This window comes from Camelina sativa, chromosome 14, assembly GCF_000633955.1.
Source record: "Camelina sativa cultivar DH55 chromosome 14, Cs, whole genome shotgun sequence".
Lineage (NCBI taxonomy): Eukaryota > Viridiplantae > Streptophyta > Magnoliopsida > Brassicales > Brassicaceae > Camelina > Camelina sativa.
Window position 1 is genome coordinate 12,971,962 of NC_025698.1, and position 23,599 is coordinate 12,995,560.

A 23,599-nucleotide genomic window follows, 5' to 3' on the forward strand; every position below is an offset into this window, starting at 1 on the left:
TCCAACGCAGTCATAATTAGCACTGAGATCATTACTCCTAATTACTACAAGGGTAATGAGAGAGCCATGTTGCTCCCAAATTGCCTATTCCGCATGGGAGGCGCCGCCGTTCTTCTCTCTAACCGCAAATCCGACAGGTGGCGAGCTAAGTACAAGCTCTGTCACCTTGTCAGGACTCACCAGGGTGCTGATGACAAGGCGTACTACTGTGTTATGGAGGAGGAAGATAAGGAAGGTAACGTTGGGATCAACTTGTCTAAAGATCTCATGACAATCGCCGGAGAAGCCCTGAAGGCTAACATCACTACCATAGGTAACTAACAATACTATATCGTATAACTTAATTTATTCTATATATGAATCATGAGTCTAAATGTCTAATGCTTGGATTAGTTTAAACTTCAAACTCAATGCGTTTACATGAAAAATAAAATATAAAATCATTTTAGTTTTAAATAAAATATTTTTACAAAATGCTAAACATAATGGGAAGAAATTTTTCTTAACTAGGTCCTCTGGTTCTACCCGCATCGGAGCAGCTTCTCTTCCTCTCATCTCTTATTGGACGTAAGATCTTCAATCCAAAGTGGAAGCCGTACATACCAGACTTCAAGCAGGCCTTCGAGCATTTCTGTATCCACGCAGGAGGAAGAGCAGTGATCGACGAGCTTCAAAAGAGTCTGCAGTTGTCAGGAGAACACGTGGAAGCTTCGAGGATGACACTACATAGGTTTGGTAATACGTCGTCGTCTTCATTGTGGTATGAGCTTAGCTACATTGAGGCTCAAGGGAGGATGAAGAGAAGCGATAGGGTTTGGCAGATCGCATTCGGAAGTGGATTCAAGTGTAACTCCGCTGTGTGGAAATGTATCCGTACGATCAAGACACCAACGGATGGACCATGGTCGGATTGTATCGAACGATACCCCGTCTTTATCCCTGAAGTTGTCAAACTATGAATATAAATAGTTTATAAAAAAGGTATCGGAAAACAGAGAAAAGAAAAAAAGCAAAAAGATACGACGAATCAATTCATATCTGCGTTTACTTTTTCATTTTGAGAGTTTTTTTATTTATTGTACTATTTAGTTTTCAATGATGTGAGTTGTGATTTATCAAATACTACGATTTTATTGCGGTGAGAAATACTATGAAACAAACGGAACAGAGGAAGCAGATTTTAAAGTATTTGGATTGGAGTTCTCAAAAAATATAAAAAGTGTCTTTGAGATTGACCAACAAGGGATTTGTAATAAATATGGGTGTAGCGAGGCCATGTGGTCATAAAGTTGACATAATTGAAAGCTTACTTAAATCCTTGTTGACTTTACGCACGAGAATTCTGATGAGAACCTTTAAAGTGAATCGTTTTACAGTTTAACTCTGTTTTGGTTTTGATCATATCCGTATTTTTTTTTCTTTTTTCTTACGAACTTATGACTGTGTGTGGTACACGAATGCAACAGGTTAAATGAGCTCAATCCTAAAAAAAATACTACTACATCACATTCAAATTTAAGTCATAGAATCCAAAATAGAAGAACGAAAACTGAAAGTGGAGAACTTTTAAGTCAGGAGTACCCATCTTCAGGTTAGGCAAATTTTTACTACACAAAGAATAAACGTCTAATTTGTAAGTTTAGACCTTTATTTCATTTGTTTTCAATTAAAAAAAAAAACTTTATGAGCAGCAATTTCGCTGCCTATGTAGGTTAGCACCGCCAGAAAAATTGGTTCTCGGCTACAAACTCTCTGTTATGAAACCCTTTCTAAGGCTACTAAATGAGAATATTAACTGCTCTAAAATGGGGCGGTATTGCACATGTAACCCACAAAGTTACGTATATATTTTAAATGAAATGTTGTTTAGGCTTCAAGAAANAACAAGGGATTTGTAATAAATATGGGTGTAGCGAGGCCATGTGGTCATAAAGTTGACATAATTGAAAGCTTACTTAAATCCTTGTTGACTTTACGCACGAGAATTCTGATGAGAACCTTTAAAGTGAATCGTTTTACAGTTTAACTCTGTTTTGGTTTTGATCATATCCGTATTTTTTTTTCTTTTTTCTTACGAACTTATGACTGTGTGTGGTACACGAATGCAACAGGTTAAATGAGCTCAATCCTAAAAAAAATACTACTACATCACATTCAAATTTAAGTCATAGAATCCAAAATAGAAGAACGAAAACTGAAAGTGGAGAACTTTTAAGTCAGGAGTACCCATCTTCAGGTTAGGCAAATTTTTACTACACAAAGAATAAACGTCTAATTTGTAAGTTTAGACCTTTATTTCATTTGTTTTCAATTAAAAAAAAAAACTTTATGAGCAGCAATTTCGCTGCCTATGTAGGTTAGCACCGCCAGAAAAATTGGTTCTCGGCTACAAACTCTCTGTTATGAAACCCTTTCTAAGGCTACTAAATGAGAATATTAACTGCTCTAAAATGGGGCGGTATTGCACATGTAACCCACAAAGTTACGTATATATTTTAAATGAAATGTTGTTTAGGCTTCAAGAAAATTTTAGTTATGCTAAATTAGCATTGCTAATCCATTCCCTATATGACTGTATACTTACATCGTATCATTAGTTCAATGTAGAGTTAATATAATTTCTCCAACATTCTTCTTTTTTCCTCCACCAACTCTCATTATTTGATGGAAAGCAAAACTGGCATATTAAATTAGTCCATTATTCTAGGACAGACATGAACTAACATGGAATTGTCTTCCCTAAAAAACGTTGAATGTGTGAGCGAAATACTGAATAATATTAGACTACATAGTATATATACAGCTAAGTAGTAGGGTTTAGCTTAATACTAATTACAATTATAGCCTCACTATATACATCTCCTAATAGAATGAACACTTGTGGGAAGGCGTAAGAGAAATACGGTGTCAGTCTCACACCACAATTTAGAGTGGGATAGGCAAATTGCAACAGGCTTCGGCGGTTCTTTAAATTTTGTAATAACTAGAATGCAGCAATTTGTTGTTACGTAGCCTGTACGTAGTCGTAGTCTATGCATGTGGTTCATGCTTTTACTCTCTCTACCCAATGCTTTTATTTTAGTTTCTGCAGCTGCTTATTACCCCATGCCCATTCCTATATGAATCCGGTGAATAAACTTATCGAATACTTTCGATGGATGGTAATCCGTGAAATTTAACGGTGACGTACGTACAACTATTTTTTTTCTTTCTAAAACTTCGTATTTTTAAAGTTCGGTAAATTTCAATGAATCGAATACAAAAAAGCAAAGAAAATTAAAATAAAATAAAATTATGTAGTTTATACGAATAAAACTCACATAACTACATTTGACCGGGAAATCAAAAGAGACGGTTTAAAGTGGAAAAAAACGGATTTCTTTATTTATAATGAACGATTTAGGGCACTTCCATTGGGGAGTGCTCATCAAAAGACTTATCAATAAAAAATTAATATAGAAATGAGAGAAAAAAAGAATAGAGAAAAAGCGATATTCAGATTGCTTGAGGAGAAATCGTTTCTCAGATAAACTGACAGATGTCGTTCAGGTTAATGGTTACTTATAATAAATATATAAATATAATTAAAATAATAAATATATTTTTTAAAAGCAACCCTCTAACGTTGCTGCTGCTGGCGATGATGGTCTTAGAGATTCCAAGAAATTGACCCGCTTGAGTGATTTGCAAGTTAAGTTTCTCTAGAATAAACTTGAGCCAAGGATTTTTGTGTGTCTTCTTAAGTGTCGTCACTACATGAAAACAAGCAAATAGTATCTGCACTATTAGTCATTATTTAATAGTTAAACGGTGTGTTACGACTAAATAACGACTAAATCCAGTAGTCGTAAATTGAGAGTTTCTAAAATAAATAGTCGTAAATTTAGTCATAATGTAGTCACCAAATTAGTCATAATGTAGTTACCAAATTTAGTGACTAATTGATGACTAATTTACGATTATGTATTTAAATAATATTGTATTTATACAGCATTATATATATATATATATTCTATTTTAATAATAATATATTTATATTTATTATTTATTTTAAATATATATATATATAAGCTATTGAATAATGGTTTGTTTTTGGAATGAATTGATATTAAAAATAAAAATACTATATTTATTATTATGAAACCATGATATAAAAAAAACTATATTACAAAATAAACCTAAAAACATAATTTAAAATAAGAATACATCCTACTACTAAAGAAAGAAAGTAAATATTGGAGGTATCTTGGAGTAAATGCAGAAAAATCAAGGGTTAATGGCTGAGCTTGAAGCGAGGGAAAAGGAGGTTGCTTTGCTTTCCCCATATGAGAAGTCTTTTGCTTTTGAGATGAATGTTAAAGATTTTGACCTGAAGCAAACTGTAGAGACCGAGAGAAAAAGAAAGGAAGCTGAGCTGATGGAAGCATCTGTTAAGGAACATAAGGCGAGGGAGAATGAGCTCAGGTTGCTTAAGACACCATCAGAGAGAAATCAGCTGAACTAGAGAAGAAAGAAGTTTGCTTACATATACCTAAACTGGATTTAACAAACAGAAACGAGGGAGAATGAGCTCAGGCTGCTTACATATACCATGAAGCGAGGGAGAATGAGCTCAGGTTGCTCACTTATACCTCCTAAACTGGATTTAACAAAACTAAACAACTTTGGTTAACAACTTTGAGTCGATATTGTAGAAAGGTGAAACTCCGTAGAGATCCTTGTATTCACTTCAATCATATATATAGTACATTAGTTGTGTCTATCTAAATATACAAGAGATATACATTGGAGAGATCTTAACATATCCTATAAAGATTCATGTATATCTTTATCTAACACTCCCCCTCAGACTAAGCGGCGGTTGTCGGACGCTGAGGCTGTGTCGGAAATCAAGAAACAGAGGAGAAGGCAGCCCTTTAGTGAAGATGTCGGCAAACTGGCGTGCAGACGGAACATGGTAGACACGAACATGGCCGAGAGCAACCTTCTCTCGAACAAAATGAATATCAATCTCCACATGTTTAGTGCGCTGATGCTGGACCGGATTAGAAGATAAGTAGATTGCAGAAACATTGTCATAGTAGACGATAGTCGCACGGTGAAGTCTTATATGCATTTCGAGGAGGAGAGTATGCAACCAAGTTGCTTCGGACACTGCATTGGCGACGCCACGATACTCTGCTTCAGCACTGGATCGAGAAACCGTGTGTTGGCGTTTGGAAGACCAGGAGATGAGATTATCACCGAGGAAAACACAATAACCAGAGGTCGAGCGGCGGGTGGAGGGACAGCCAGCCCAGTCGGCATCATAATAGGCGATCAGGCCAGTAACGGAGGAGCGGTAAATGTGAATGCTGTGGCGAATAGTGCCCTTAACATAGCGTAGGATGCGTTTAAGGGCCTTAAGATGAGCTTCCCGAGGGTCATGCATAAACAAGCAGACCTGTTGTACCTTAAACGCAATGTCCGGTCGCGTAAAAGTAAGATATTGTAACGCCCTGGCCAAGCTACGATATAACGTTGGATTAGAGACCGGTGGTCCGTTAGTGGCCTCGAGTTTTGTCTTTGTATCAGCCGGTGTAAGACAAAGGTTACATCCAGTCATGCATGCCCGATGAAAAATGTCCGCAGCATAGTTTTGTTGATTTAAAAACAGACCCTGTGAATCTCGCTGAACAGAGATTCCAAGAAAATGATGAATATGGCCAAGATCGGACATATCAAACTCAGAACTGAGTTTCTCAATAATCCACTATAGGAGATGAGAAGTTGAAGCTGTAAGGACTATGTCGTCCACATAAAGCAACAGGTACGCACAGTCAGAGCCACGGCGTAGGATGAAGAGCGAAGCATCCGACTTACTCTGGGTGAAGCCGATGGTCCGTGCAAACGTGGCAAAACGAGTGTACCATGCGCGGGGGGCTTGTTTCACACCATATAGAGACCGCTGGAGAAGACACACATGATCAAGCTTCGCAGGATCAACGAAACCATGTGGCTGGTGCATATAGACGGTCTCTTCAAGGTCACCGTGAAGAAATTCGTTCTTCACGTCCAGTTGATGCAGTGGCCAATCACGGGAGGTGGCAACACTAAGAACAGCACGAATGGTAGCCGACTTGACCACATGATTGAATGTTTCGTCACAGTCGATGCCTAGCTGTTGAGATTTGCCGTTGGCGACAAGCCGCACCTTATACCGAGCCAGGGTTCCATCCTCCTTAAATTTGTGCCTAAATAACCACATACATCGAATAATATTAGTAGCTTTGGGCCGTGGAACAAGTTTCCACGTTTTACGTTTAATAAGAGCATCATACTCTTCAATTACGGCCGGAGTCCAGTTAGGATCTTTAAGAGCCTGCACATGAGACAATGGTAAAGTAGAGATAGTGGTATCGGAGTGAAGACAAAGCGGAGTGCGAGGTTTAAAAATACCACTTTTACTACAAGTGACCATAGGATGTAGAGGCTAAAAAGGAAGAGAAGGAGGAGGCACAGAACTTAGTGGTGGTGGGGGCGAGGGAAGAGGTGGAGAAGAAGGGGGAAGAATTGGTGGAATAGACGGTAGGACCCGTGGAGTAGCTGTAGTGGAAGTTGGAGATGGAAGAGAGGAGAAAGGAAACAAACACTCATTAAACGTGACATGGCGGGAGAGTATGATTTTTCCTGTCTTTGGGTGAAGGCACCTGTACCCGCGATGGTCCGTGGGGTACCCGAGAAAAACACACGGAGTTTAACGAGGGGCAAGCTTGTGTGGAGATGTTGGCAACATATTCGGGAAACAGAGACATCTGAATGTCTTGAGGTCGTTGTAGCGTGGGACTTGACGAAAAAGCTTGATATGGGGAACGTCATTAGCAATGGCAGACGAGGGAAGCATGTTGAGGAGATGAGCAGCGGCATTAAGAGATTCCACCCAGTACGTGAGGGGCCTAGATGCCTGAATAAGAAGAGTTCGGACCATGTTGTTGATTGTCCAAATCATGCGTTCGGCTCGCCCATTCTGCTGCGAGGTATAGGGACACGAGAAGCGGAAAACGGTGCCAGTAGATGCCAAGTAAGCGTGCATGTCACGGTTATCATACTCTCCACCGTTATCACACTGAAGAGCTTTGATATTGCATTTAAATTGGGTCTGCACATACTTAGAAAACTGAACATAGGTTGAATAAGTGTCACTTTTGCAACGAAGAGGAAAGATCCAAACATAATGTGAGAATTGGTCAAGAAAGAGAAGATAATATTTGATGCCACTAATACTCATAATTGGAGAGGTCCAAATATCTGAATGAATTATATCAAAAGGATGGTGAACAATAGTTTGAGAAGAAGAAAACGAAAACCTAGTGGGTATACCCAATTGACATGCTTGACACAAACTTGTCAAGTCAGTCGGACTGCAAGAAAGAGATAGAGAAGAAAGAACTTGGTGAAGAACTTGATCATTGGGATGACCGAGTCTTCGATGCCAAAGAGATGACAGAGAGGAAGCCGTGAGAGCAAGAGGACATGAGCGAAGAGACGACAGAGTGACGGAGTAGAGAGGTCCTGAACTATCACATCGGAGCAGAGGAGTCTGTGTTTGTAGATCCTTAACAGTGAAACCAAAAGGATCGAAATCAAGTGAGCAAAAATTGTTTGTTACAAACTTGCGAACAGAGATAAGATTTTTTATTATAGATGGACAAACGAGAACATTACGAAGGTGAAAAGGACGAGAGGAGGAAGAGGGAAGAGTACCATTACCAATGCTTGTTACATAAGCTAGAGATCCGTTACCAACCGTAATAGAAGGTAAAACACTCGAATTAAACATAGAACAAAGAGTACCTGGATGTGATGTTATGTGGTTTGTGGTACCAGAATCCATAATCCAAGGAGAGTTGTACGGATCAGCAAGAGCCATGGTGTTGAACGCATGAGTAATGTTCGCCGGGAGGTACGACGGAGACGACAAAATTGTGTGGTCGTGCAGCAGATGAGCTTCGTGAGTGGGCCGAGCAGGTGGTGGTCCAAGAAGACTTGGTTGTCCAAAACGATTGTTATGGGCCTGAAATTGCTGGTTGGAGCCCATTAAGTTCATCTGATTAGGGTAAGCCATCAGAGAAGGTGAGAGAAAATAGGACGGCAGCCATGGTGAATTCCCGATCTGCCAAGGCGGAGAGAAGTGTGATGGAGGCCAGGTGGTGCCAAATCTGTCGCGACCGCGACCACGGCCACAGCCACGGTTGTTATTGTTGTAGCCGCCGTGGTTGTGGTTGTTGAAGCCACTGGTGGTTGTTGTTGAAGCCACTGGTGGTGTTGCCGTTGTTGTTGTTGGAAGAGCGAGATTGATCAGAGGCCGTGTAAAGTAGAGCGGGAGCAGAAGCAGTCGAGAGAGGTAGTGAGGAAGTCTGTTTAGAAAGTCGTTTTTCCTCCATGGTCAGCATCGATCTTGCCTCAAGGAATCCAGGGAATGGGGACTTGTGTTTGATAACATTAATAATGTCATCAAACTTGTCAGAGAGACCATTGAGGAGATGGATGACGAGAGCTTGATCAGTAACAGGAGAGTCGAGGTTAGCTAGGAGGTCCGCAATTGACTTCAGCTTCTGACAGTAATCGTGAATGGTGAGGTCACCAATCACCATGGTGCGAAGCTCATGTTCAAGCTCAAGGGCACGAGCCTCCTTGTTGTCTCAGAAAAGACCTTCAATGGTGGACCATAGATCCTAAGCAGTCGCCTTGGTGGTAAGGACAATATCTAGGATTGATTCAGATATGGTACCGTAGATCCACATCTTAACCAGTCTGTCACGTTCCTGTCACGTTGTTGCAGTCCCGGGAGTCGAAACAGTGGTGCCGGTGAGGTGGCCATGAATGCCAAAACAGGTACAATGGGTTTCAAAGAGTTCTCGCCAGGTTTGGTAGTTGAGCTTGGTCATGTCAAGTGTGATAGGAATATACGCTTTGATTTGAGAGATGGAAAAAGGTTTGTCATTAGGAGAAGAGACGGTCGTCATGATGACAAAAGCAGAGAGAAAAGAGCAAGGGAAGAAGAGAAGAAAATTTGTAGAAGAAGAAGAACAGGAGCAGAGAGGATCGATTTGCTTTAGCTTGGTGGCTAAGAAGCGTCTGATACCATGTAGAAAAGTGAAACTCCGTAGAGATCCTTGTATTCACTTCAATCATATATATAGTACATTAGTTGTGTCTATCTAAATATACAAGAGATATACATTGGAGAAATCTTAACATATCCTATAAAGATTCATGTATATCTTTATCTTACAAATATGGTCATATGAATTCTCTTATGAAGTGGATTCCCTTGGACTAGGCTCAAGCAAATATACCTTAGCCTTGGAGTGCCCAACATGAGAAGGACGGAATAGAAATTGCCTATTCAGGTTACTGACTTCAATAGTGTCCATGTCAATCTGTAACACAATGGAACCCTAACTGTTAGATGCAAAAATTGATCTATGTAGCTTCTTGACAGGTTGAATACAACGAAGGGTGCTGCATTGGTTTAAACATGAAAGCCACTTGCGCAAGCAAGTACTCAACTTTTAACTCATTTGAACCCTAAAATATATCTGAAAATTTTGAAGGTAAGGAAAAAATAACAGAGAGCACCTTTCCGGTGGCGCAACCGAAGCCGCCAAATTCAGAGCGGTCAGTATCGTATTGACGAGCTTCGCTCTCGGTGACATAAGGGGAAGCTGAACTTGGGCTAGGATCAAGTAATTGGGTTCGTTCTCGGAAGTAATCTTATATTTTGGGTGAATGATTTATAATTTAATTTCTAAATATGAATTATAAAGGTTTTAAATTTAAGGTTAAGGGTTTTGGAGCTTAAGTTTTGGGTTTGGGGTTAAGTTTTGATAAAAATATAGGATTTGGAAAACTATAGTTTTTTGGGGTTAAGTTTGGGAAAATTAGTTTTCTTTATATAGCTATTAAAGCTTTGCTTTATGTATATAATGGTTATGGTTTGGTTTTATGTGTATATATATATACATATAATGGTTATGGTTTGATTTTATGATTTATGAATTAATTTATAAGATTAAGAATTTAAACTTCAAGATTTACATTTGATGATCTAAGTTTTGAAGTTTGGTTAAGGGTTTGGGGATATAGGGTTAAGATTTAAGATTTGGGGTTAAGTTTTGGAAAATTAGATTTTCTTTTTAAGTATTAAAGCTTGGTTTTATGTATATATAAGAACTACCTTGCACGGAATCGTCGGTGAAGCTTCGATTCTCGCTCCGGAATCGGAATCGGAAGCGGAAGCGGTCAGAATCGCTGGGAAGCGCAAGGGAATCGCGATTCCCAGAGAAGGCGATTCGAAACGTTTTAGAATCGTTCGATTCGGTGATGGAAGCGTGATTGATTATAAACCGGAATCGTAAATGGTTTCTTCGTCGTTGAGGTTGTTTCATAAACCAGACAAAGGAAGAAGATGATTTATTCTTCGTCCACGTGCCTTCAGATTTTTTTGTCTTTTATTTCTTCTTGGGCTCAAGCGAGGCCCATTTGTGTTTTTTTTTACCAATTTACTTTTTTTTTTTTTTTTACGTTTCTTGTTTTGTGTTTTTTTTTTTAAATATCAAAAATACAATTATTTTTAAACAACTAATTCTCATACTAACTTACATTTAAAAAAAAAAGTATAACCTTTAAACTTATTTTTTAAACGGAAGACCTTTTTCTATTAGAATTTTGATTCTAATCTTGTACATAGTAATTTAAATACATAAAATTATATGTTTTAGACTATATATTATTATTATTAACCACATATATATATATATATATATATATATATATTTATATATTTAAATTATACGCTTCCAAAGCGTACCCGATTCCAATATTTTTCATAAAATACGCTTCAGCGTTTCCAAACGTACCCGCTTCCACGTACCCGCTTCCGATTCCATGCCGCTTAGTATAAGAATGGTTATGTTTTAGTTTTATGGTTTACGAAATAATTTTTAAGATTAAGAATTGAATGTTCAATATTTAAACATTAAGTTTATGATTTAGGTTTTGGAGTTTGGTTAAGGATTTGGAGTTAAATTTTAAAAATTTAATTTTTTTAAATAGCGACTCATATACAACTTATTGGCGACTTTTACCATGATACGCATTTTAGTCGCTAAATTAGCAACTATTATATGACTAAAATCTTGTAGTCATAAAATGGTCGCCAAATAGTTGCTAAATAGTCGCTAAAAATGGCGATTATATATGTAGTCGCCATTTGTAGTCTGAAAAATCATGTTTTCTTGTAGTGCGTGCATAGCGGATGAGCTCCTCCTTTTATATCTTCCCTTGTAGTTATTTCATTATTTATACATCATATTAAATCAATATACTTAAATAATGAAATAACTACATATCAAAAATGTTTGAAATATTGTTGGTTCAGTTTTTATGATTTGATTTTGTTAATTTTAATTTTTAATTCTAACTAAACTATAAATTTAATATGATGTATATAATGTGTTTAATATAAAATATTTAGCACTGAATATGGTTTATCTGATACGGACCTTAATATATCTAACTTCATACGAAAATGCACTACGCATTCTGAGAGGAGTCTATTCCACATGAAAATGTCGGACCATATTGGTGAATTCACTGAGGAGAATCAACGTCCAACTATTATTATTGCCTTATGGACCTTATCTTATTGACAATTTCACCGCCCATCTCTTGACTGAAGAACATCAGGAGAAGGTAATCATCAAGGAGCCTAATCGTTACATTTTTGTCTTTTGGCTTAACTATCTTTTTTTTTATTTCCCTTACACACTTCTAGTTTAACCCCAGTGTTTGCATTTAGCCAAGCAGATATTGTCCTGGTTGCCCAATCCTCCTCGGTGTGTTCCCTCAGCTTCCCTTGATTCCCATCCAGCCAATGTTACTTTCATGGTGAGAAAGTCGTGTTCTAGTAATATCTCACAACGTTTTAACTTTCTGAATTCATTTGACCCCCATGCTGTTTATTCTTTTGTTTTTTTTTCAAGGATCCGCTGGATCACTTCTCCGACCAGAAGGAGGCTGTATTTCACCGCCCATCAAAGATCATTAGGAGATTGTAATCATCAAAGATATGCAACTTCAAAAATTATTGCAAGAGATCAATATATTGTTGCAAAAAATAGAATTGCAACAATATTCCAACCAATTACATGTTTTGCTGATTGGGCGTTGCAAATTCTTGTTTGTTGCATATAGGTTACAAAATTTGCATAGAACGAATCTCTTGCTATATTTGTTGTATTAATGCAACAACATTTTTCTAGTAATTTCGTTGTATAATTTCAACATACATTTGCAACTTGAATTCTCGTAAATTATTGCTATAAAAGGTATAGCAAATACCGTAGCAAATTTGTGATAACTAATTTGAAAGATGTTTTTCTGGCATAATTTTTAAAACGATGACCTGAGCAAAATTAAATTGCAAGTATGATCATGTGATCTACAGCTAATACTTACTTATTTAGCATTATGATGACAAAATATGGTCACTATCACTTGATCGACATATATTAAGTGTCATCAAAATAATTTTGTAATATTATCTATTTGGCATGTGAACTATAGTTAAATTAAAAAATAAATCAATATAACCCTTCTAAGTTATTTTGAGTACTACATAAACCGCAACCGAATCTTCCAAGTTCCAACATGGAAAATTAGATTATTACTCTCTTTATTTAACAAAAAGTGTTATTTTGATAAAATTCACACAAATTAAGAAAAAAAACAAAATTATACATAATTGTCCATATTTAATAAGTGATTAATGGTTTAAATTCAATAAAAATGAGTTTTGGGTAAAAAGGTAAATTAGAAAATTTAATGTAAAAAACACATTAGAATTATAAAGTGACATTATTTGTGAAACAAATAAAAATCTCTAAAACTCTTGAGTAATAATCATCTTCTTGACTTCTTGTATCATCGATTAAAACGAACAATCAAACCAAAAGTGAGGTCTACAGTTTCCCTAAGAAATCGTACAATTCTCGTGGGCTTAAAATAAGGGCCTTGTATATGTTTCTTTCACATTATGGAGCTTCTACTAAAAGTCTAAAATTTATAAAGTAAATTTCGTTTCAAGAGTTCTTGTACTTATATCGGCTCTCGCTCTATATATATACTAGAATATCACTAGTGTTAAAACACGGACTGAAATTTCTTTCTTTTGTTTATTTGGTAATTTTTATTTAAAATATTATATATATATATATATAATTATTTTATTTGTTTTAAAATGTTTTTTGGATGAAATACTATGGCATGAAATGATTCATGAAAATAACATCTATTCTCTAGAAGATATATTCTAGTATATCTAGATTTTGACCCGCGGTATAAAACGGATTAAGTTGTGTGATAAAAAAATTAATTTTTGTTTGTTAATTTTATTTGATTTTTTTTAGTGTTTTAAAATATATTGTATTTTGATTGTTAATTCTATAACTTAACTTATAGTACATCGCATATTAATTTTAGGACCAAATATGTAACATATGTTTGTCAAAATCATCGTGACCGAGAAAGCTTACCAAACAACATTATTCCAAACTTAAATTTAATCTGAGAAATCATATTTTTGAAATTTTAACCTGTGCTCTAGCAAAAAATCATATTTATTGAATTTTTTTCCATATTATAGTGACATATTATTGAACCGTGCTATCACAAATCAAATTATAGTGTTTATAATTTTTTACTTTCTGATCTATCATATATTTATGATATTCTTAAAACTATCAAATTAAACTATTTTAAAAGATTCCAAATTAAATTATTTAAAAAGTTTATTATAGTATATAAAACTATATAATTTAACAAAATAAATATATAAAATGAATTTAAATATTTAAAGTTTGACCCGTTACTCAGTCAAAATTTTCTGATAAAGTTAGGTAAGATTTTATTCATTTACGGAAGAATGATTAATTTCTATTAATTTCTGAGATTTTTTTGTTGGTTAGTTAAATATTTGAGATTTTATTTTATTCTTTGGAATTTTTTTTTTAAGAAGATCATAATACTAAATCTATATAACCTATCAAATAATTAATCCATATAACCTATCAAATAATGAATCTTAGTTATAACCTACATTAATATTATATAGTCTACCAATTTAAAGCCGTGTACTTCTATTTTATTAAAAGGGGATATATTTGAGTTTTGAGCCACACACATTCTCTAGCCCGGGGATCAATGCCTCTAATGTAACACGATGAGTCCTCCCTTATCTTTAGGAAATTGTAACGATTTTGAATAAACCATGTGTACTGTAATACAATCTGTTTGCTTCTCTCCTTGACAAAAACCTCGTGAACATGAAATGAATTCTATGGATAGTACTTGCGATATGATGAAAAGTCCTGATGTTACATCCTTTATTAAAAAAATAAAAAAAAATGAATTATGTGGACATTAATGATTTTATATGAATGATTATCTACAAGAGATAAACTCGATAATTAAGGGCACACCCGATTAAATTGCTATTTGGAAGTTAATGAATAATTATGAAATTTTACTAACATATTAAATAAAAGGGAATTATATCCACATAAATTAGCTTGAAAACATTCAGAAAATTACATGTCTTCATGTAAAATAGTAAGCAAAAATTAGACGAAAACATTCAGAAAATTACATGTCTTCATGTAAAATAGTAAGCAAAAATTAGACGAAAACATTCAGAAAATTACATGTCTTCATGTAAAATAGTAAGCAAAAATTAGACGAAAACATTCAGAAAATTACATGTCTTCATGTAAAATAGTAAGCAAAAATCAGTGTTTAATTTTGTCACCAAATTAAATGGGCTTAAGGATTAGTGCATGGTTCATATGATGCCGAGCTAAATTAGTATTAATTTATTAAAAGCATAGGGAATACTATATACATGCAGTCTTTATAGAAAAAATGGTAGANCATAGGAAGAAGTTGAAGTTCTGGGTATATCTAGTACGATGTCATAGTTCTTGGAGGGGAAATAGGACGTCTATCCGATGAAAACATTCAGAAATTACATGTCTGTATGTAAAAATAGTAAGCAAAATTAGTGTTTTATTTTGTCACCAAATTAAATGGGCTTAAGGATTAATTAGTGCATGGTTCATATGATGCCGAGCTAAATTAGTATTAATCTATTAGAAGCATAGGGAATACTATATACATGCAGTCTTTATAGAAAAATTGGTAGACGAGAAAGAAAGTAAAAAAAAAAAAAGACAAAACAGAAACCATTGCTACCCAAAAAGAAAGAAATAAAAAAATCCACAAAAAAAGAAAGATAAAAAAAAAGGCGAATAGAGAAAAATAAATAACGAGGGATTGGGCAAGGAAAGCGACAAGATGGACCACACTAGAAATCCACTGGATAAAGAATCTGACCAATTAAAACACTATTACGAGGATCATCTTCTGAACTCAACCAATCACATATCAGATAAGGCCTCAACGTGGGGTCTTAACTGAAGACATAAACACCCAAAAAGTGCATCAAATAATTTTTATAACTTCAAAAATCCACTGACACAAAAGAGTACGCACTTCTTCCGGGACATCCTCTTCAATCTCAAACACTCACTGCCCAAATCCTTCTAGGACGACGACACACACACACAAAAAAATCTTACTTGTAACGCAGAGCAATAATAGATATCAGTTATTGAAACTGTTCTGTCGAAATCAAAGCTCTCGTGCTCTTGTCGTTGATGTTGGTTTTACAGTTTGTAAGAAGATGAAAAGTTTGGCGAATGCTGTTGGAGCGAAGACGGCGAGGGCTTGCGATAGCTGCGTGAAGAGACGGGCACGGTGGTACTGCGCGGCCGACGATGCTTTTCTTTGTCAATCTTGCGACAGTTTGGTCCACTCAGCAAACCCTCTCGCTCGCCGGCACGAGAGGGTCCGTTTGAAGACGGCCAGCCCGGCGGCCGTGAAGCATAGCAACCACTCATCATCAGCTTCTCCTCCACACGAAGCAGCCACTTGGCATCACGGGTTCACTCGTAAAGCTCGGACGCCACGTGGCTCAGGTAAGAAGAACAATTTGTCGATTTTTCATGACTTGGTTCCGGAGATTAGTGTTGAGGATCAGACCGACAGCTATGAGCTAGAAGAGCAGCTGATCTGTCAAGTGCCGGTTCTCGATCCGTTGGTGGCTGAACAATTCTTGAACGACGTCGTTGCGCCGAAGATCGAGTTTCCTATGATCAGTGTGATGATCGATGAGGACGAAGACAACGCTGAGAGTTGTCTTAATGGTTTTTTCCCGACGGACATGGAGCTTGAGGAGTTCGCTGCTGACGTGGAGACTCTGCTCGGTCGCGGGTTAGACACTGAGTCTTACGCCATGGAGGACCTAGGGTTTTCTAATACAGAGATGTTCAAAGTCGAAAAAGACGAGATTGAAGAAGAAGAAGTAGAAGAAAAGAAAGCCATAAACATGGAAATATTCGATGATGATGATCGGAAAGACGTGGATGGAACGGTACCGTTTGAGCTAAGTTTTGATTACGAGTCGTCACACAAGACATCCGAAGAAGAGGTAATGAAGAATGTTGAAAGTAGTGGTGAATGCGTTGTCAAGGTGAAGGAGGAAGAAGAGAAGAATGTTCTGATGCTGAGACTAAACTACGACTCGGTTATATCTACTTGGGGAGGCCAAGGTCCACCGTGGACTTCGGGAGAGCCACCGAAACTAGACATAGACATTAGCAGTTGGCCACCTGTTTCCATGGTATGTTATACATATATATAGTCATTAGTCTTTAGGATTCCATTTCTTTCCTCTCATGATAGTGAGTTTTATTTAATTTTGAATTGTGTGTTTTAGANCGGTACCGTTTGAGCTAAGTTTTGATTACGAGTCGTCACACAAGACATCCGAAGAAGAGGTAATGAAGAATGTTGAAAGTAGTGGTGAATGCGTTGTTAAGGTGAAGGAGGAAGAAGAGAAGAATGTTCTGATGCTAAGATTAAACTACGACTCGGTTATATCTACTTGGGGAGGCCAAGGTCGACCGTGGACTTCGGGAGAGCCACCGGAACTAGACATTGACATTAGCAGTTGGCCACCTGTTTCCATGGTATGTTATACATATGTATATATATATTCATTACTCGTTAGGATTCCATTTCTTTCCTCCGATGATAGTGAGTTTTATCTAATTTTGAATTGTGTGTTTTAGGGAGAATTTGGTGGAGATCAAAGTCATCAGAAGCAGTACGTTGGTGGATGTTTACCATCAAGTGGGTTTGGAGATGGAGGTAGAGAAGCTAGGGTTTCGAGGTACAGAGAGAAGAGGAGGACAAGGTTGTTTTCTAAGAAGATAAGGTACGAGGTACGTAAACTGAATGCGGAGAAAAGACCACGCATGAAAGGAAGATTCGTTAAGAGAGCCGCGCTCACTGCTGCTGCTGCAAATTCACCATTAGGTGTTAACTACTGAATAGTGAATGTACTCAAGTTATATCTCACTTTACAAATTTTAGTGAGTTTTTTTCTTCTTCAACGACAGAAGTTAATTTGGCACTTAATTGTGCTTCGCGGCTTGGTTTATGTACATAGAAGTGACCAATAATGTGACTTTTCTTGTATTATAAATATAGCACTGATGTATATATTTGGTAATAAGAATGTGCAAAGGCATTTTGATTGTTGAAAATACTCTAGTTAAACATGCTTATGACCTCTCAAACCCGATTTGAACGAACATAACTTCTCAAACCAAAACTAACCGATAACTCTTCTCAAACCGTTATTCTTATATAGAAGAACAAAGCGAATGAAGAGTAAGCCGGTAACATGTTTAATTAAGGTCTATATACCAAACTAAACCAAACAAACTATAGACCAAGACTCATATATTTTAAATTCAAATATATCACTATTAAAATATTTACTTATAGTTTGGTTACCCAAAATTAAGCTGAAGCCAAAAAAAAGTTTGTGGACCGATTATATTTGAGTCTAATTTGTATAAACCACACGGAAACGAAACTAAGGATAAAATCTAATTATTGATCATCCTTAAGAACTTTAAAATAATAATAGTTAAACAGACTTAAAAAAAAAAAAAAATTTGGAGCGTCTATTATAGTCTTAAAAGAATCAGAACTGGGATTTCATAATAAAATGTGGCTTGACAGCCAATTATAATAAGCACAATAAACAAGTTAACCGTGAATCGTCGTTGTCCTTGCCAACTGATGTAGCATTTTTTCTGTATAGTCCAAATTCCTTTTTAATTTCTAGCTAAGATGAAAAATGGCTACTAACTACCACACAAGCGTATATTGTATTTGGATTAAATATCTATCGGCGTTAATATCGTCATATCATTATCAACGACCCGTTAATAATTTATATCTGTGGTACATAAGATATGTTAATTTTGGTGGTGCTAAATTTTTTGGTAAGTTGGATAATTTCAAACAAGTTTTGTTTGGAAGTGCTATATAATATGATTATCTAAAGCTACTACGTAGAACAGGTAAATAAAGTATAGGTATACATTAAATAGAGTTGTGAGAAATCTTTTTGTCTTTGTCGTCGTAAGTGATACAAAAGTCCAATTCATAGAAAGGGCGCAGGACACAACTAAAAGATGTAGAAGTCACATCGTAGGATGTTGTTGTGTAGCATGAGAGTTGGGTCCGCACGAAGGAGCCTAGAGAGAGACTGAGAGACATTGGCCTCATAAGTTATATCACATTCAACTTTCGATTTGCCGCTGCTTCTATTACAGTTACCGGATTAGATCAAATGAACGATCAAATATATGTACGTACTTAAGTATTATTTTTTTGGGTCAACCTGTACGTACTTTAGTTATAAAAGTATTATATTGACGAATATAATATTTAAAAGAAATTATCATACTTATGGTTTTCTCCTTTATCTTTTTTTTTTTCCCCAAATATATTACATTGCGTTTACAAAGCCACCTAGTAAAATTTGGAAAGACATCTTAAGATTAAAGAAGTGTCTTCCTAATTGACAAGAACAAGAACGAACCCTACTTGTTGTTTCCACTTCCCACTTGGGAAAAATGATAGAACCGAGATAGAAAAATAAGATATTCATTTTTATTGGCATCATCAGAAGAGAGAAATTAAAAATTTGAATTATTTATGTCAGTATGTTTTGAAAACTAAAAACGGTTAAAGCTACTTTTTTATGGCTTTACCTGTTCCTTCCCATATTTTATGTTGTCTATATATATAAACCTCAACGTTTGGTTTGATGGTTTTGTTTTATTCATATGTACAAACAGAAAGAGAGTTTGGATAACTTTAGGAAAACTGAAAGTAGTAATTTTTGTTAGAAAATTGGAAGATTGTTAAATAATTGAAGACATAATTAAGAATATGCTTTCGAAAATTCAACAGACAAAAAAAAAAAAACTGTGTAATAATAATTGAACCATGTCTTATTTGGACCAAATCAATAGATAGATTTATTAAAAAGATTGAAAGGGCAGTTGGACCCACCAAATTAAAATGAAATTTTGGAATTTTGTAATAATTTAATTCATATTAGGAAAAGGGTTGGCTCGTGGGAGGCCTTTTGGGCTGAACAATGAAATGACATGTTGTTTGTGGTCCTCTCCTCGCTTCTAAAAACTCTTTCAATATTCAATTTTTTTGAAAAAATGAGTAAATCCCAAAACGTCAGTGACCGTCATTTTGATTAAACCCCGTTTGGCAACCCCATCTCCTATGATTTTTGTGGAAACCTTTCCAAAATATCTTATACTATTGGAGATGTCATCCTATGGATATTATTATGCGTTTACAAATGAAAGAAATATAGGAAAATTTTAATGCAGTTCGAATATATAGTACCAGAAACTTATACGTATATATAGATCATCTGATATTTTCCACTCAGCCTGGGGCATTACGATTTGGTATCATATCACAACCCCGTTTTGGTATCTTACGAGGGCCTAACAAAAAAAAAAAAGTTCACACAAAAATTCTTGGACCAGTGAATAAAATGAGGTATTGAAGCAAATTTGAGTTTAGGGTTTTCGACGGGGCTCATAAATAAATTAAAGCCCAACTACCTAGTCAACTGACTCATTTCGGCCCTCTTCTTCGCCTTGTGATGTTTGTTTATGTGAAATCATAGCCAGTTTATATATCACTTACGCAATCATTGCGCGGGGTTTAAGTGTTAGAACAGCTTTAACAAATAATTTTAAATGCTGGTAATTTTTTAACTTTCAAATTACCTCGTCTTTTGAGCTGCTTATATGTATACTCCAACTCCAAATGATGTTGTCGTAAGTTTAAAACAAAAGAAAATGAATATAAGAGTGTTATTGGTAATCTTAACCAGTTGAGCTCAAATATTTTTTTGGAAGAGTACTAGACCTGGTGTCGAATTCAAAATTCTTACGCTCCAAAATATTCTTAAGGAATTTATTCGTTACAAAATCAACCTTTAAGGATAGAATTCCAACATTGATAGTTTAGTTAGTCAACCTAGAATCATTATTTTAAAGAAGAGAATGTCTTAACTTTTTAAAAACGATCGTAAAGAAAAATAATACTTAAATCCTTTTTGACAAACTTTTGTTTCTTTCAAATATGTACCAACGAATTTTCTTTCAGCTTTAATAATTGAAATTTTTGTATTTCATACTTTAAGCTGGCTGTTTTGTTGTTTTGTTTTCAACTCTACATCCTCAGTAACATATTCTTCAAATATTTAACCAAATAAAAGCATATTCTTCCAATATACATTTTTCGGCATAAAAAAACTTAGAAACATCAATATAAACAAAAATTAAACTGTTAATATAGTATACTCACGTTGATTAATTCCAAATAAATACTGACCTACATTCATTTCCATGTGTCAACTAGTGCAATTTTTCAATAATAATTTTCTTAAGAGCTATTTTTTCTAATTACATACACTTTACCAAACCAACAGAAGAAAATGTCGAGATAGGTTTTTCGCAATTTTATCCAAATTTATCTTGAACACGCTACTTCGACAAGCCTCTCCCAATTATTGAAGGAAAAATATGAACACTTACACTATTTTACTTTTCTGACGCACAAAATTTAGATTGGGTTAATATATAATTCGTGTGATTGTTAGCTAAATTTGTTTCTTTGTGTAGTTAATAAGATGTAAAAGTTCTTGTGGTTNAAAAAAAAAAAAAAAAAATCCAAATAAATACTAACCTACATTCATTTCCATATGTCAACTAGTGCAATTTTTCAATAATAATTTTCTTAAGAGCTATTTTTTATAATTACATACACTTTACCAAACCAACAGAAGAAAATGTGGAGATAGTTTTTTCGCAATTTTATCCAAATTTATCTTGAACACGCTACTTCGACAAGCCTCTCCCAATTATTGAAGGAAAAATATGAACACTTACACTATTTTACTTTTCTGACGCACAAAATTTAGATTGGGTTAATATATAATTCGTGTGATTGTTAGCTAAATTTGTTTCTTTTTGTAGTTAGTAAGATGTAAAAGTTCTTGTGCTTTTAATTTTATCAATAAAATTTGTTTATTTTCTTTTCTTTTCGTATTTAATATTACATTTTTTTTGTCAACTATTTAAGAATACAGTTTAAAAAAACAGAGATTGATTTAAATCACTTATCTTGCTCAACAAGGAAAGAAGGCTGTGATCGGAGACCACCACGAGAGAAGCCGACGGAGGCACAGTACGAGGCGGCGGATATGTAACGAATCTCCCTCCACCAGTAACACCGCCACCTCCGCCTCCACCACCAAGTGAAGTCATCATTATCATCACCACCACGACGGCTACTTCTTCGTATTCTTCCTCAGCTGGTTGTTACCGGGAGAAACAATTGAATAGAGATAGAGAAGAACGGAGCCTGGCGGAGATCGAGGAAGTGCGATGGCGGTGAATGTATTGATTCGCCTTTCGGATTGAGAGAGAAAAGAGAGAGGATCGCGAACGAAAGAAGGAAGAAAGTGAAAAAAAAAAAATTATATTTACTCATCAACGTATCAAAACACGCCATGTAACGTTGTTTATGCGTTGCTTAAGTTCCTTCCTGCAGAAACGTTTCTCCGTTTTTGTGGACCCAATATTAGGATTTTTATTTTTTTTTGGGATAAAAGAAAGAGCAATTGGGAGAGAAACTTCCAGTGGCCATACTCTAAGGTTGTTGCAGTGAGTTACACCCTGATTCAATTAAAAAAATGATATAAGAAAACTTCACTTATGTTTTAATCACTTAATTGCACATGAAAACGTTAGTGAGAATAAAACTTACATTTACAACCGAGATCTCAATGCTTCTATGTCAAAAGAAAAGGATGATATTAGCAAATTTAAAGTTTTGTATTCGTAACAGAAATAGTTTAAGAGATTAAAACTGATTTTCCAATGGACCTTTCTAAAGAAAATCAGTTATTTAGAAAGACAAAAACTAAACAGCAAAGATAAAACAAAGTAAAAGTAGTTTGGATAAATAAATTAAAAAATACATTTTGTTGCACGATCCCACTCTTATTGCCATGATTACAATTGAGCTGCAAAAAAAAACAATTAAGAAATGTATATTAGTGATGCAGATTATGAAAAAATCTATCATTTTTTAGCAAATAAGAATTGGGGAGAAAAAAATAGCAAAGTAAGAATGAAGTTATTTGGTATATTCACGTTCATAGATTATTTATAGTGTTACTGGTGATGATAAAATTAGATGTGATATCAAATCAAGTAAATATTGTTGAGCAAACAAAAAGATCTTTGAAAATATGATAATTATTATGAAAAAATTTAAAAGATTTAATATTTACATAAGGAAGATAAAAATTAAATAGTCCTGTGTGTTTTAGTTAGTTTCTATTTGCTATATTTTAGGATTCTGTTCAACATTATTATATACCAAATCTAAGTTTTTGATTAAAAGTTTTTCCATTATAAGAAATCAAAATCTTGAGAGAATAATATGGTTTATGTAAAAGATATAATCAGTTAGTAAATATTAATATATAATATTAAAAATATCGACATTGAATGTGTAAGATATTATTATTTCCATTTTGAAATCTAAAATATTCAAATCTTTTAATTTAAAAGGAAAATAAAAATTGACGGCATAAATAATTTAGGAAATAATTGAATTTTTCATATTTTAGGTATATTATTAGTATAATCGAATTTGATTTTCCATATTTTACTTATTAATTTTTTGCAAATATGTAGGGATCAATTTTGTTAATAAAAATTTAAATAAACAACATTAAAAGGGTAGAACCCAAAATTGTAATCATTTGTTACTCAAATTCGGCTGTGTCATTTAAATTTAAGAGATCATACGGTCTCTAAAGATCTGTTAAAATAGGTTTGTAGATTTTTATGGGATTAAAAATTAATGTGTAGAGTTGTTTTTGGAAAAATAAAAATGTATAGATGTTGTCAAGATATTTATGACAATAAACGTATCAAATTAAGTCGATTTAAATAGTTCTATTAATTGAGTTTCTACGAAATGTTATTTTAGGAAAATCGTTAAGGACTAATGTTGTAAATCAAAG

The 23,599-nt window shown here is 34.8% G+C and overlaps 4 protein-coding genes across 8 annotated transcripts in view; 2 read left to right on the forward strand and 2 right to left on the reverse strand.

Annotated features, from left to right (window-relative positions):
• LOC104741265 (3-ketoacyl-CoA synthase 5-like) overlaps positions 1 to 1,146 on the forward strand; it is a 2,682-nt gene extending 1,536 nt beyond the window's left edge. The window contains exons 2-3 of one of the 3 annotated variants that reach the window (XM_010462074.2): positions 1 to 313; positions 511 to 1,146. The exon at positions 1 to 313 is cut by the window's left edge and continues 1 nt beyond it. In XM_010462074.2, coding sequence (XP_010460376.1) covers positions 1 to 313; positions 511 to 959 — 762 coding nt within the window. In that variant the 3' untranslated portion in view covers positions 960 to 1,146. The remainder of the gene's footprint in view (positions 314 to 510) is intronic. The other 2 variants (XM_010462075.2, XM_019235699.1) reach the window with 2 other exon arrangements.
• Positions 5,753 to 6,460, reverse strand: LOC109128675 (uncharacterized mitochondrial protein AtMg00820-like). Its single transcript, XM_019235506.1, has one exon. It carries the CDS (start codon positions 6,458 to 6,460, stop codon positions 5,753 to 5,755), a length of 708 nt encoding a protein of 235 aa, XP_019091051.1.
• Positions 8,235 to 8,633, reverse strand: LOC104743537. Its single transcript, XM_010464604.1, has one exon. It carries the CDS (start codon positions 8,631 to 8,633, stop codon positions 8,235 to 8,237), a length of 399 nt encoding a protein of 132 aa, XP_010462906.1.
• On the forward strand, positions 15,555 to 17,708 carry LOC104741266 (zinc finger protein CONSTANS-LIKE 16-like). Of its 3 annotated transcripts, none has more exons than XM_010462078.2 (3): positions 15,555 to 16,607; positions 16,933 to 17,129; positions 17,232 to 17,708. In XM_010462078.2, the coding sequence occupies exons 1-3, from the start codon at positions 15,782 to 15,784 to the stop codon at positions 17,490 to 17,492; spliced, it is 1,284 nt and encodes a 427-aa protein (XP_010460380.1). In that variant the 5' UTR covers positions 15,555 to 15,781; the 3' UTR covers positions 17,493 to 17,708. The 3 variants fall into 3 exon arrangements, with proteins under 3 accessions (XP_010460380.1, XP_010460378.1, XP_010460379.1); XM_010462076.2 differs by having other exon boundaries at positions 15,557 to 16,548; positions 16,898 to 17,129; XM_010462077.2 differs by lacking the exon at positions 16,933 to 17,129 and having other exon boundaries at positions 15,782 to 16,780.